This window comes from Lissotriton vulgaris, chromosome 7 (assembly GCF_964263255.1).
Source record: "Lissotriton vulgaris chromosome 7, aLisVul1.2, whole genome shotgun sequence".
Taxonomy (NCBI): Eukaryota; Metazoa; Chordata; class Amphibia; order Caudata; family Salamandridae; genus Lissotriton; species Lissotriton vulgaris.
The window spans coordinates 1,345,832,688-1,345,848,926 of NC_141695.1; the positions used below are offsets into that span (position 1 = coordinate 1,345,832,688).

At 40.6% G+C, this 16,239-nt stretch overlaps 1 protein-coding gene across 3 annotated transcripts in view; it reads right to left on the reverse strand.

Moving 5' to 3' along the window:
* The window catches only part of LOC147703659 (serine protease 27-like), a 337,557-nt gene that overhangs the window by 181,681 nt on the left and 139,637 nt on the right, over positions 1-16,239 (reverse strand). For all 3 annotated transcript variants that reach the window (XM_086931995.1, XM_086931996.1, XM_086931997.1), the window contains exon 5: positions 11,572-11,849. In XM_086931995.1, the coding sequence (XP_086788121.1) occupies positions 11,572-11,849 (278 nt within the window). The remainder of the gene's footprint in view (positions 1-11,571; positions 11,850-16,239) is intronic.

A 16,239-nucleotide genomic window follows, 5' to 3' on the forward strand; every position in this document is an offset into this window, starting at 1 on the left:
ATCAGTTTGGACCCAGCCATATGGAAATTAGTCTTGACCCTGCTCCAGTAGTGCTCACTGAGCCACTGGCACAAGCAGTACTTGACTGATGATCCTCAATCAGGGCAAAGCGGTCTTGAGTTGCTTGTGTTCTGGTTCAGGGAGCACCTGGCCTTGAATATCGGGATGCACTGTCCTATTGGACTAGGGTCAAAACTGATTTGCATATTACTTGGCCCAAAGTGAGGTGGCATGACTAGACTATTTGCAAGCATTCCGTTCATCAACTTGTGTGTGTTTGGCATTCCCCAAGTGGACAGATGTATGCCCAGTTGTGGGTCCCATGTTCACTGTGCCACTGGATACAAGCTGCACCGGCTGTAGAGGCTCATATAGGGCAAAACTGGTCTTGGGTTGCTTGTGTTTTGGTTCTGACGACCTGGCTTGTCCATTCAGGCTGTACTATCCCTGTTGGTTCAGGACCATGGCTGATTTGCTGGATCTAAGCTGAGATGGCATTGTGGGAACAAATGATGGGTCGGAATGCTACCTAGAGTAACTGCCACAGCTTAGGCTTTTTACAAGCATTTTTCACATCCTCTTTTGTGTGTTGGAGCCTATCAATTACCATTTACAATAAAAAATACAACAAATGCTCAAGAAATAATGCACATTGCCAATAGACTGCATAATAACAAATTGAATGACTACATAGTGACTCTACATAATATTGTGTGTCACCAGTAACACAGGAAGTAAACTGATTGACTTGCGTCCAGGTTGTCTATCATTGATCAGACACATAATAAAAGTATGCATTGGTCAAACTATTCCAGTCCAACTTGATCTTCACAGAGGCATGTACTTAACAAGTATGTGTGGTACTGATCAGATATGCCACAGTATGAACTAATGAATGAGAGTGATTTATAAAGAGCAACTCCTGCCTGGGGTCATCTTGGCGCTACAGAAACGGGTACAGCTCCAGGAGAGGTGGTCCTTGCAAATACTGTAATATCTCCTAATCCTGAGAGAAAAGCCACGTTTTCAAGGCTTTTCTAAAAATAAATAGCGAAGCAGCGGCATTAAGTTCCAAAGGTAGGCTGTTCCAGGTTAAAGCTGTGGTCCTGAAAAAGCTCCCCACCCCCCCCCCCCCCACCCCCCCCCCCCCGGGTCGCCCTCCTCAAGAAGGGTACTACAAGATTCATAGCTGATCCTGATTGTAGCGTCCTCCCTGGGGTATACCATTTGAGCCTTTCCTTGAACTGGGCTGGCCCTGGTCCCTGCAATGATTTGTAGCCAGGCAAGGTGCCTTGAACCTAACACGTTGTTTAACAGAGAGCCAGTGGAGTTTCCTGATGGCTCCTCTGACTGATTCAAATTTATGAATTTTAAAGAGAAAACAAGCAGCCACATTCTGCAAAGTCTGAAGCTTATCCAGAGATCCTAATGCAAGATAAAGATATAGGCTATTGCAATAGTCGACCCTTGAGAGTATCAGTGCAATGATTACTGTCTTCAAAAGCTCTGATGGCAAAACTTATTCTTTTTGTTTTACAAGCCTTAAGAGAGCAGGATGAGGCAGGTGTGACTTTACTTACTTGATCTTTAATCTTCAGTTCTTTATCCAGCAAAGACCTAGGTTTTTACTTTATTTGCTGGTTCTGGGAGAGGGCCTAACTCAAGAGGCCACCATTCCTGCGTCCAAAATGATGGATTGTTGCCAAAAATGATAACACTCAGTTTTTACAGCGTTCAGCTTAAGACAATTGTTGTCCACCCAATTATATACATTGCTCATGCACGTTCTAAATTCAAGGCCAGAGTTGTTCTCATGTTCGCCAATGACACCACATTTGAGTATCATCTGTGTATGAGGCTAAAGAGAAGCCAGATTTTTTGATTAGTGTAGCCAGCGGTGTGACATAAAGATTCAACAATGTTGGGCTCAGTGCGGAGCCCTGTTGGACTCCGCAGGGCAGAGAGAAGGGCCTGGATATAAACGTGCCCAACGCCACTCTTTGTTGCCTGTTAGCTAGAAAGGATTGGAGGAGACCAAGAGCTGTATTGACAGTACATGATTAATTCTCACCAAGCCATATCCCCAGGTATGACCATCAATTCTTCCCTTGAGCAGTATCACCTAACTAGAAATTTCTTTAAGATGGTAAGGTGTTCCCATTCATTAGAGCAGATGCACTGTTTTGATTTAGGCAGATGCAACTGCTCCTCTCACTACATCACAGTGCGCAACTTGTCCGACACATCATTGGAATACACAAGGATGCTTCATATGAAAGGCATCACCAAGGTACATCAATATGCTCATTAAGTTTGACTCGCATCTGATTTCTGGGAGACTCATCAATGACAACATAATATGATATCTGTGCTCCAGATCACAGCACAACTTTACTTGAATGATGCTAGACTCCCTAACCAGTAACAACGATTTGAGATGTCAGAATGCTAATACTGATACTGAAATGCCACTGAGTCTCAGATTACAAGTTTCCGTATGATGGTATATTCCCCAGCTGCCCGCATAAAAGATTTCCGTTAATACAGAGGAAGTGGAGCTCTGGTACCCTTTTGTGGCCAATCTAACATCGACGATGCAGCACTTCTAAGTTGCACAGGAAAGCTTTGCTCAGCAAGCAATTAACTGAGCTTGACATGACCAAAAACTCCCTTTAAAGCTATAACTGACTGTCAAATTCCTACATAGTATTCCCTATTTCCCATTTCCTACCTTAACCCTGTGCTCCAGAATGCATATGTCAAGGCCTGTAACACAATTCTCAGACCAGAAAACCCTGAAACACATCTCAAACACAAAAAAACTCAACAAATCACTGTTTACAGAATGTATAGTCTGTTGTATTGTATTGTATTATATTGTAATTGTATTTATATAGCGCTTACTACCCCTGACGAGGCGCCGAAGCGCTTTTTCGGCGGGTAGCACACTACTCCGGGACCCATAGAGGATTAGTGTTGAATTAGTATAGTGAAACATGCAAGTACATTTTAAGTGGTTGTGCCAGTAATCATGCCAGCTTTGGATAATAAATACATCACGCACGCTCAGATTGTATTGTCTATAGTCATCCTCCCATCAAATAGTTAGTCTGCAAAGAACCATGCACAGTCAAATAATCAGTTATTGTGGTATTAACCCCTTTTTCATCAGATAGATCAGATAATTATGCCAGTAGCCATGTTCCGAAGAGAAAGGTACTGCATCAATAATCATAACTTACATTATACATACATACGTACACATTTGTATTATTTTCTTAACAATGCTCATATCAAATCACATTAGTTTTGCCTTGATGTGTGCTTATATATTTTGCCTTTCGAAAGGCAAGGCAGAATGGCTTAGTGATGTGCTAGCTGCTAAGTATAGCTTAAGTTACAATGAAAAAAGTCTGAATATTTGTTAAGCAATAACATGAGTTGCAAGCTCAATTATTCAAATATGTGTGGACCTTATAACGTACGTAAAAGATACAAAACCATGATGGTCAAAAATTATCTAACCAAACACCACTTTTTGAAAAGGCACACATGAAAGCTTGGCAAAGCAGCATCTTTCGCCCCATAAAAGATTATGGGAACTTTCAGCTATTCACAAAGTTGGACTCAAGCCCCAATATTGATTATTCTAAAACCTAATGAAACATCACATCAACTCCAACCATATGTAGCTGCCTCCCTCATTGATCTATATTATAAAAGTGCCATTACAGTTCAGTGTAAAAGTATCAATGATTGCTTAAATAAAGTGAAAAGATCAGAAATATTTGTCCCAGGAATTTTGCATAACAAAACAAACAGAAAAGCTAATTAAGCAAATGTATGCCACTCAGGATGTCCACCCTCCAATATCAATTATAGAAAGGTGGAGAAAGCATTTGATACAGATAGCTGGAGCTTCCACCAGAAAGATGTTTCACCATGTGGTTTTAGGGATAATTTTATAAAGATTATTGAAGTAATTTATATTCACCTCTGCAGTGGACCTTTCAACAAATTATATTCTGTCTAATGATTTAAAGAAAGAAAGGATTGCAAGATGAGGTACCGCTTGCCCTCCACGCTTTTTAATATGAATTTAGAACCTTTGGCAACATTTGTGTGGATGAATAAAAAAACAAACCTCCTTGAAACATTGAAACATACGCTTAAAATAATGCTTTTTATGGAGATATACTTATGATCAGAAGCAACTTCAAACTTGCAAAGGTTAAAGTTGATACACTAGTCAAAGAATATGGGAAAGTGCATAGTTTGATACTAAATTAAGGGGAAATGAAAATAATGCCATGCCACAAAACCAGACATTGAACACAATATACCTGGAAAGGAATTTGACTGAAAGTAAATTGTAGAAAGATAATGGTATTTATAACCACACTAATACCTCTCCTGACCAGCCATTCTGAACATAAGTTGAAGACCGCTTCTGTAGACACTGGTCACCATGAATTCCTAAGGTTAGGAGGCCTTAAAATAAGTATATTTTTTTGCATTGCCTTGAATGTACTTAAATTCTCTTCTCTGTTATTATTAAGAGGAAGAGAGTTTACTAATCTAGACACCCAAATCTATACCCTTCAATATATAGAAAAATTAAAATTCCTTTGGAATTAAAAGTAACTGGTATGAAGACCCTTAAATTCCATGCCATTTGGTAAGCATAGGTTTTGGCCTGTAAGTTTCAGTGGGCAGCTCCTTTCTGCAACTGGAAATAGCATAGAACAATTGAAACATAATATGTCTCCAAAAGTCACCACAACAGGACCTCCCGTGCCATGAATACATGATCCTCTAAAGATGTTGGTGTAGCTCAATGAATTCCAACTATGTGTGCCCTCTGAAGTTGGTGGATCTAAAGTTGGACATGGCCATTAAGTGGATATTGCCATAGTACACCCAGTATCGACCAAAGCTTTGAATAAGAGAGGAAGGAACACATCTGATTAACATGCACAGCTGCAGAATGTGATAACAAACAATATTTGTGACTGGAACAACCATTGCCTCCATGGACATATGGTAGGCATGACTAACTCTCAAGTGTACTGCTTAGAGTTTAGGAGATGTGTGATTAAATGACATGGAAAAGAAAAACACTAGATCAAATTGTATAAGGTTTTGGTGTGAACTAAACAAGAGTTCTTCCGTTTTTCCCACTATCAAGAATGCAACAGGTCTTTATCATCCCAGCGCTCGTGTCAAACACCTTTCCAAATGACCAAGGTCCAACTTAGGATGGTCACTTCTTAGCAGGGCTTCTGTATCCTCAGCATGACATTGAAACCACTACTAATAACATCGGATGATAATTAGCAACAGTCTAATTAAGACATTAAAGATTCAACAAGGCAGTGTTGAGCCCTGGGGAACACCCACACCTAACTGTGGTCTCCAAATAAGGCCCTATCTGAAGTCAATGCGTATTCGTCAGTTGCACCAAAAGTATTTGTGAATGCTTGAAAATATGTTGAAAGGTTACTAATTCTACTGAAGTTTAACTTCCTCTTTCCTTGTCCTGCTACATCCCAAAGGAGAAATTAAACAACATTCAAATCATAATAAGTGATTTACTTTGGTGTTATAAAACACACAAGAAGCAGTTGGATGTACCTAAGAGCAAAAATAGAAAAAGGTGAGTAGCAGCTGATTAGCTTCCGAATGTATTTCATAGCCATTAAACTAAAAAGGATACCTGCATCATAGGTACCTGGAAGGTGGAATGCAGTGACCTACAATGTAACATAGTAGGAAATGAAGAATTGAATGCAACTGTGCTTAAATTCAGAAATACATAGTACTACAAAAAAGGTAACTTAAAAGACAATGAGAAATAATCTTCTAAGAATTGCAGACACATATAATAATTATGGTAACCCATATTTCCGTAACAATCGTTTTGGGATAATTCACCACTTATTAATTTGATAGAACATTAGCCATTGAGCATTTATGTACCAGTTAATATGCAGCAAGGGAAGATATTTTAGTAATGACAGCAGATTTAATGAATAATTAAATCGAAACTAAAAATTAGAAGGTAATATTTATTGGTTCAGGTATGTTCCCATGACAATCTTTTTGATTGTACTGTCTCTATAAAAGAATAAGAAAAAAGCAACTTTTGGTTAAGATAATATAAAAATGATATTGCCTACAAAGGAATATCCATATGACAATGATTGTGTCTTTAATCATTTACATTATTCTGATAAAATGTTCTTGAAAATGAAAAACACATCCTTTATCTTAAAGGACGAATTAAAGGGAATCTGTGTATTCATAGAGTGCTAAAAAACTAATTTAATGTAAGTAATAAATTAATGGTTACAGAAAACAACTCATGTAAGCCTTAATATGATGCTATATGTTTGTGTAAATACTCACTTTCTCTGGCCATTGAGAAAGACAAGGTCGCGTTTTACAAGGCAATCACAGAGAGATTATGGATTATGAATATGCAGAGAGAAGATAATAATTCCCTCTAAAGGCATGTTTGAGCTGAAATGTTGAAACAGAGTCAGGCCTGAACAGGACAAGGAGCTAATAAAATGTTTTTTCACAAAGGTAAAGTTCAATATTGAGTCCAAAAAATCTTGACTTCTGGGAATTTTTCTGAGATTTGGAAAAGGTCAATAGTCAACCCAATATATAAAAAAAGAAAATGCCACACAAGCCCTAGTACTATTGCCTAATTAATCTATTGGATGTGGAGGGAGAAAGTATTTTCCAAAATACTCTTAGACGCAGTGAAGGCCTGGGTAGAGCAAAACAACCTAATTCTGATAGAGCAAGGTGACTTTAAGGAGGGCCACTCAACAATAGATTACTGACTTAGTCTATGGGCATTATTAAAAAAGGCAAGTGAGCTATGAGGCAGATTATTTTGCTGCTTTGTTAATTTCCGGGATGCCTTTAATTTGTTCAATCTTAAAATATTGTGGGAGATGCTGGGGCAGCTCGGTATCAACAAGGTGTTACTTTCACTAATCCAGGAATTGCATTTGCAGAATTGGGCACGGGTAATCTTAGATATCCATGGGACCTCTTTAAAGAAAGTACAGAAAAAGAATGGTCTATGACAGGGATGCGTCCAGGTCCCCCTGTTGTGTTCATTATTCCTTTCTGACTTACCAAATACGTTACGTAAAGCTGGTAGTCTATGCCCTAAAATGGACGGGACCCATATCCCATGTCTGCTATATGCAGATGATCTGGTGATATTGGACATGACGGAATTATATCTGCAAAAGAAATTGGACTTTTTCACGATTATTGTTTAAACAAATGTCCTACGGTTAATTTGGATAAGACCAAAATAATGGTCCTGGGGAAAGGAAAGTGGGTCTTTAAGTGGCATCTGGGAGAGGTCAAATTTGAGGTGGTGGAAAAATATAAATATTTGGGTATGTGGTTCAATACTAAATTAAACTGGAGGGACCACATAGAATCATTAAAATCAATGGCACTATCCTCAGTATGGGGCCCAAAACAGTTCAAGCGGAAATATGGAAGGCCAACTTTACGCCTCATATTATCAGCCGTTAACGCCGTGGTCCGCCCACAATTCCAATACTGGTGGAGGTATTATCCTTAGGAGGTAAATTGGATTGGAATTTGGAGGAAGGTAAATGTATGAAACAGCTCCTTGCGCTTCCACCATCAACCATGATCCGGGCTGTGAGGGCAGAATGTCACCTTACTGCCTGCAGTTGCCAGGGGCTGCAAGTTACAATGAATTTTTGGTAAAGATAGGGTAGAGAAGGGACCCTTCAAATATCACGTCTTTGTAAAAGGGAAATAGAGGAACGTAAACTGAATTGGGCATCCCAATTTAGACGCATGCTGGCTAGGATCTGTGTCAGACTATCATACGCACCAGAACAGTGGAAGTCAGGGTAGCAGATCCCCAAGTAGGAGCTACACGCTATTATAAATAAAAGCGCTAAAGAGGAGGATTTGCTCTACTTGGGGAGGAAACTGTCCACCCACTTCTTGGTAAAAGGCTGGAGCAATGATAATGTGTTCCCTTATTTCGAGTCCCTGCCAAGCCCTAAGCTTGGGAATGCAGTATTCAAATTTAGGGTTGGACTTAATCCAAACAATGCAGATATGAAGATAAAAGCTGCAATGAGAAAGGAACTGGGCTTGTGCACATTTGGGCTGAAAGTTAAATGCAGTGGGCCACATATTGTATTGGATTGTTTGTGGCTCCTGGATAATTGGAAGGAGTTCAGAAAACCTCTGTTTATTGCTTATAAAATTATTAATAGGGATCAAGAATATTAGATTTTTAAAATGTTGTATGTGCAATAGGAAGATTTTTAATTGTTATACAGGAGTCATTAAAATAGCTTCCAATATACCTGGAAAGGGCCCAGGGGGTTGGAATAAGATTGTTTATTACTTGATGTTTTTAATGTTCTTGTACGTATGCAGAAATGTGTATCTTACCTTTATTAAATCATTTTTATTGTAATCAGTAGAATATATTTATGGATTTTTTTTATTATAATGAGGTAAATAGACTATGGCCGGAATAATCAAGTAACAGTTATTATTACTCCCTTAGAAGTAGGAGACACTTAAGCGTCTAAATAAATGATTAGTGCCTTCTGGCATTAATTGCACCATTGATGTATTGTTGCACTGCTCCTATTTGAATTGTATGTTTTTATTGGTTTTTCACTGGGCTTTTGTCTTATCTTAATGATGCACAATTTGTACTGTTGGTATTTTAACAATATGTTTTTACTGTGATGTTGTCTTTTATGCCTATGTCAGCTGAATAAAGTATAGTGAACAGAAAAAAAACAGAATACTGATTCACATTTTTTCAAGGAACTGAGAGAGGCTCAATGTAAAAATCACAATTGAATAATTCAATATGCAAAATGTGATATCTTGATGTACTCCTCTGACTCAACCCTGCCACTCTGATAATTAATGTGCACTGTAGTGACAATCAGAGAGCTGGCAGTTTCAAGAATTGAAAATGGTCTTCATTCACACCACACCTTGCATGAAGTAGAAACATGCATAGCACAGTAGGACACGCAGAACACTTTCTACACAATGGATAACAGTCTGACCGATTTAGGATACTTCTGGCAATCTTTCCTCCTATGATGGTCTAGGTTTGGGAGTGTTGTATGTGAGTACACCTCTCCCACATGTTTGCTGATTTCACACGTCACAGGCTTTGATACATGATAAAATTGCTGTGATTTGCTCACTAAAATGATTTCAGTATGTGGATTAAACATTCTAATGCAAGGCCTAACAGAGTTTGTAGGTGCTAAATTGACATGTTCTTTTTGCTGTTCTCATTATAGTTGCCAGAAAATGATTTTTCGATTATCTGCTGCACAGCTGTACACATCTGGTTTACAGATTACTCTGTGCAAGTTCCATGCTGGCAGAGTCAGCCATGTAGGGTCTCAGTGGAAAACGCCCCTTACATGCTGTAAAGAGCCGAATGCATGAAAGGAATATAAACGACATTAGCAGTTGGAGTGGGGTGAGCAGAAGGGCCGATTGGTAGGGACAGAAGTTGAAAATTGGGGCTCTGATTTGACGTCTACTCGAAAACTGGTCTGCCAAGCTATACATAACTTGGCACATTGTGATACATCAAACTGTGAGCCAGCTACATTGAATATAGTTAGGGAATAATATGAATATATGTTGAACAGTGTTGGAGGTGCATCTAGCTGTCATGCTAATTCCATTTTTAAACGCTGAAGTGTTTATTATTATGATGATTCTTGTTCACCTGATTTACAATAGAATACCACAAAGCATGTTCTAATAGTTTATAAAATACCATTATGTTTGGCTGCAATAATTTTGGAGTCTGTGCGCGGCTCTACAAACCATCTGCAGATAAAAGAAGTTCTGTGACAAAATCGTCTGACTCCTAAATCTCCAACTCCACTGGAGCATAGCATGATGGGAGTGACACCTGCTGCTTTTCCTTTCCTCCAATATTATGTCAGTTTCCTCTTAGGGCTCAGTGAATCTACCAGATGTGACTTTTTAGATATTTAGGTAACATAACAGGGGTATGAAGAGGAAGGTAGAACACATAGGGTGGGTCTACACTATTTTTTAAATAAATGTAGATTATGCTAAATAAACACATAAAGAGAAATCATAAACTTTAGATGCAGAACTTAAATAGGCTGTAGGAAATAAAAACGAGAACTCTTAGACTATAACTCAATTCATACATGTAAAATCATTACCTGTAACCTTTAAAAACGTATACATTGAAGTTAAATTGGAACAGTGTATACATTGAAGTTAAATTGGAACAGTGAAGACTAATATTAAAATCTCACATGTAAGTCAAAAAGTGCTTGGGGAAATATTTTTGGATGCTTGGCCATGTGTCCATCATCATTAAAGAATAACGACATTAAACATTTTGTTTAGATATGACGCATGTGAAATTTGGTGCGCAATGTATACCTAAAGTGTCATTTACAGCCGCTTCTCTCCCATATATTGGCAATATTAAATATTCATTACAGACCTTGATGGTTAAAATAGTCTGTGTTTTTGCATTGAATTATATATTTTATGTGTACCCCCTTAGATAAGTGTACTAGGGCTGAAACTCAGGTTTTGAAATATTGCTATTTTTCTTTGTTTTATTTTGTGTAAACTGATAGAATAGTGAGTGTGTGCGTTCAAACTGGCCACATCTATTGCTTCAACCATGGGGGAATGTTCAATCTACTTACTGAATATAAGCAGTGACTGTGGCTGAGCCCTGCTGGAAGACATTGTAAGAAGTTTCGGACAGACAGCCTCAAAAGGGCACTGCAGCCTGGCATCAAGCGACAAACTACTGCGCCGAGCGTAAAGACTTGGGCCCTGACGTGGAGTATGGCGGAAAGGCGGGAGTATCCTTTCCTGCCCAGTGAAACTCTACCTGCTTCATTTAGAAATGGGTGGACCTTCAGTATGACAGTGGAGGAGTTACTCTGTCTCTGCTGCTAATACACACCTTTGACAGCTCGACGGAGTCAGGGCCAGCAGAGGTTTGGTCATGTGTCCGCCCCCTGATTAAATGGGGGGCGGACACATAGCCTGGTTTCACTGCCATGAAGAATGTAGCGGTAAGGGGCAGTGAAAATTTGTAAATGACCCCCATGCCACAGGTGAATGCTTTGGGATTTTCTTTTTGAAAATAAAAAAAAATTGTAAGTTCGGCATACGGATCTGTCATGTTGACGGATCCACCCCTCAAACTTACAATGCATTTCCAGGAACTGCCATGATGGCTGTTCCAAGAAATGTAAGAGATGTCTGCAGGAGCACCGGACATCTTTAAATACAGGAGGCGGAGCAGAGTACTCCGCCCTGGTGATTCAAAGTACTCCATCTGCCGAGCTATAAGTCAACCCCTTAGATTCTGTTGAAAGCTAATTTCAGACAAAAAACCCCAAGCCCAAGATATGATTGCTAAAACATTCCAGACAGAAACCAGGATTATGCAAAAAATTCTACATTCAATTATCTGGACACAAAAATGTCACTTACCATCTCCATCCACTGAACCCCATCCTGTGACCCAGCACTCCATGATAGGTTGGAACAGCACAGAAGTGGCTGGGAGGCATACAGGGAGGATATGTCTTGTGTAGCGGACTGGCGATTCCAGCTCTACCAGAGCTATGTCCCCGCTAAAGTCGGCCTCTTTGTATGCCGGGTTGATAATCACCTGCTTCGCATACAGTGAGATCACATTAGGGTTCTTGGAGTAGTTTGACAGCTGGTGCGCTCCTAGTACCACCTCGTATGTGAAAGCTGGATAATCTCTGTAGAGCAAGCAAAGGTAGTGGAAGGTTACTTCATTTATGTAAGATTGACAATCCCACAGCAGCGTCATTACTTATACACTTCCTAGGTGTTTCTGTAAGTACCAAATGAATACAAGACAACATTCTGCTCAATTCACCCCTGTACTGTGAAAGATATGATTTTCATGTAAGGCGCATGTATTATTTTTTTGTTCTGCTTACACACATCTCAGGAAAAAGTGGATAAAACCTATTTGCCGCCTCTTGAGCTTGGGTTGGGTTGGGTTGGGTTCAGCGAAGCGGAAAGAATCTCAAGAACTGAAACAACCCGATCCATTGTTTTCAGTGTAAGCAGATATCTCTTCTCGGTGGAGATAGTTAGAAGGAGAAGGGGTTTCAAGCTCTAATGTTATATGGCTACATCTGTAACCGAACCAATAGAATAGCTGGAGATGGGATGGGGAACCATGAGTTCGTGTCAGTACTGCCCAAAATTCTTAAATATCCAGTTTCTTTTACTAATTGCTAGGGAAAAGCAATAATACCGCTAATATCAAATTTTGTTTGACAAAGTACTAATTATAATGTATTGGTTGTACTTTCTTTAATGAACGGAATATGTTTTTTATACTTGCTATTGTATTTATTGTTTTAAAATCGCAAATGCCTCTGACTGATTCTCAATTGGCAATATTGGACTGTGGATAATACAGGTATAGAACTGGAAATTAATTCATGCGACTTCATTGTTTTTTTAACCGTATGCACATCTTTTATGGTTCTGGTTTTAACCGAAATAAAGATATTATTGAATTGACATGATGTTCATTGATATCAACGCTGTCCGCAGTAACTCTGCAGAGAACATGAACATACTACTCGCCTAGGGAGGTATGGGGAATTCTCTGCTGCTTGCATCGGAAGCCTCCCGCCATGTTGGCCACACTGATTTCATCAGCCCCTAGCCTCTCGCTTGCATGAGTGATAATATGGCTGCTGGAGACCGGTAAGTCTTCGAGAGATCTCCCCCTCCCAGGCACCTAGCATTTCCTTTCGAATGGTGCCTCTCCACAAAACATTGCTGCTTGGGGGCTAGCCACAAGCCGTGAGAAGAAGTGGGGGCACCTCCGCTAAGGCGGAGGAGCATCACCCTCCTGTTTTTTAGTAGTGAAAATAAAGGAAAAATAAAATGATAATATCTCAAGGTTAGTATCATTTTATTTGTCCCTGCTGCTGCAGTTTTGCGGGGGTGGGGCTGCTCTGGTGACAGATGAGCAGGGGACGAGTAGTGGGCACTCTGAAAGTGCGCATAAATATTTGTCTGACTGTCTTAAGCCAGACAAACATTCATGCGCACTTTGCATGTTCTCCACACAGGGTGCGTTGCAGTCTGGGTGGAAAACATGCAGAAGCTACCATTCCCTGGCCGACCGGTCAACCACGGCGCTCAGACCAATCACAGCGCTGCATTGCAGCATTGCGATTGGCTCAGGGGAGACTGAGTGCTTCCTTCTTCCGGCCGGAGCGAAGGGACAACGAGGAGAGACGCCGGGATCAGATACGTTTATTTCTCGTTTTTTTACCCTCTAAACCCCCCTTCCCCTGCCCCTCCACTCCAGATCTGTGCCGGCCACCGCTACTGAGAAGGATCTCTACTAGATAACAGGGAACATGTTTTGGGGGAATGGATTTCCCCAGCATCCACCATCTGGGCCATAATATTATTTGAGGTTTTTTGTTCCCTAGCGGGTCCATTTCAGCCTTTCACCCCCTGTCCCCAACCACAGTGCACCACTTCCCAGACACAATTTCTGAAAGAGAGGGGCACTTCTGAAAAGGTGAAAGTCTCCCCTTTCCAGTGGTACTTCTCACGAAAGGTTGTCTGTTCGGCGATCACAGCTGGGCTTGTAAGACACAAGCGGGAATCCTCCATTAGGCAACAGGGTTTACTTATTTTGGGTGGGTGGCCCCATAGGGTCAAGTATTCAGTCATCGGGCCCAAGGCCTCCGGTATGGTGGAAGCAGGGAAAATGGCAGCTACCATGGTTTATAATGGTATGTACTCTAGTTGTCTGACACTGCCCCCAGGCAAATTGCTTGGAAAGAGGGACACCACTGGAAAGGAGAGAGCCTCTCATATCCACTGGTGGCCTCCCTGAATGGGTTCCTGTTCATAGATAGTGGTAGCACCCTTTCCAGTTGCCTTTTTTCTTTACAACACTCTTCATTGGCTTTCTTATGTTATTATTGACAACCACCGGTTTAGAAAATAGCAGAATTAATGATACAATATCGACCCAGTTTTTGTTTTAAGATCGCATATTAAAAGAAGCGCCAGCCTATACAAAGGTAAGAAACTAAAAAAAGATATATGGCTGAACAGTAAAGCACAAATACATTCACTGACATTAATGCAGTGTCACAATCACTTTCGAGGCTCTCAATATTTTCAGTCGACAGAAATAGGGTACAAATTGCACAGTATCTAATTTGTGAAAGCAATGGGCTGCAAACATTAGTGGATTTGCCTGTTGTATCTAATTCCGTTTTGTGTATCTAAGAATAGAGAATTGCATGCAGTTTGTGCATGGAGCGGCCTATTATTGAATATGCTAAATGCCATGTTGCACACTTTTTAATGTGAAGTCGTTTTTTCTTATACATTCTGCTAATTCATGTTTCCTCTGACTTGTTAGATCAGTATTTTCAATAGTTACACTGTTACTAGTGACTCCAAATTGAAACACACAACCAAAAGGCAAACTGAAATACAATCACAATAACAACATTTAAAAAAGAAGCAGCCAGGAAAACTGTACAGATAATCATGAACAGACTGCACTTTTATTTTTTTGAAAAAAAAGTTTTATTGATTTTTGCCAGTCATGTGCTCGAAGAGGCATTTTAGACATATACGTATAGCTATAGCATAGGTATACTACATAGTTTCACATAGCATAACAATAAACATGCTGCGTTAGAAGGAAACAAAATAAAACCAATCTCGCGGAGAGTTACCCATGCCCCTGTGCCGCTACCCTGGTATTCAGTTCCTGTCATCCCTTTGTTAATAGTAAACAAAATCAATGTATTAGCCATGGGGCAGGACATCTGGATCCAACGATGTGGACTGTGGTGTATGCGGGCCAAGACTTTTTTATTTAAAAAAACATACTTTATTGATTTTTGTTGATAACATCCTGACATGACAAAAAAATTAATACACTGACTTTAGGTCTGTACCATTGGTTTCAAGAGGAAGAACCAACCACAATGTCCTACATATTCAACAGTGGGTGTAACAGCGTTGGAGTCCGTGGTTAAGTGTAAAAGCATCGCAGTAACAGTGCCTAAAGAATGGTTCATGGTAACAATCTGCATATCAAAACAAAATGTCCCAACCCTCCCTCCCAGTTCCTTCACCACTACCCCCCTCCCTTCCCACCCTACCTGACTCACTCCTGTCCACATATATACAAATATGAAGCATGGTTTTGTTATATTTGTGTGTGTATTCCTAGCTGCATAGCATGCAGTTGCACATACTCATTCAGTGGTGTATCCTGGGGAGCTCTGGCACTGTACATACGGTTTAGTATGAACTATGTAGCTATGCCCTACGGGTTGTCATGTTGGTGGGAGTTCTGAGGTTATGAATAGCTCTAACATTGAATCCCACGCCAATGTGATCGACGTCTTCCGTAAGCCCCTGCTTTCATCCTGTCTTATCCTGGCACTCCCAACCCTCACCCACCTGACCACCTCTCCATGCCAGCTAGGTGCTGCAGAGGGCACAGCGGACTTCCACCTCATGGTAATTGATCGTTTTGCTATGAGCAAGGTCAAGTTAGCAAATCGGGTTTTCACTTTCTGCTTCTTATTGCAGTGCCGCAGACCCAATATAAAATATGCTGCCGTATCCTCCCCGGCAATTTCCGTTACTGTCCTTAGGACCCTTATGATGGTAGCCCAGAAGGTAGACAGTCGTGGGCAGGCCCAGAGCATATGTATGAGGTCGGCATCGTGGGCAATGGTCCTTCGCGTCCGGGTACATTTTATTTAATCGGTGCGGTGTGAGATAGGCCCTATGTAACACCATGCACTGGATGAATTTAAATTTAGCGTTACTGGACACCCTCTTGGAATACTCAAGGAGGGAATCCCATTCCTTGTCTGACAATTCTCTCCCAATGTCAGCATTCCCCTTTTCTCTAAGTGCCGCTGTTAGACCCGGGACCCCGGCTGGCCAAGGCTCATGCCAAAGTCAGTCATGGACCACTAGGTCTAAGGTCAGGGCAAGGGAGTTACACACCAAGATAACCCCTGCTCACCCTCTAGATAACGTGGCAGAGCAGCAAGGCTAATCTCAGAGGCGATGTGTTAAGCGTTTGCGTGCGCACCCAGCAAC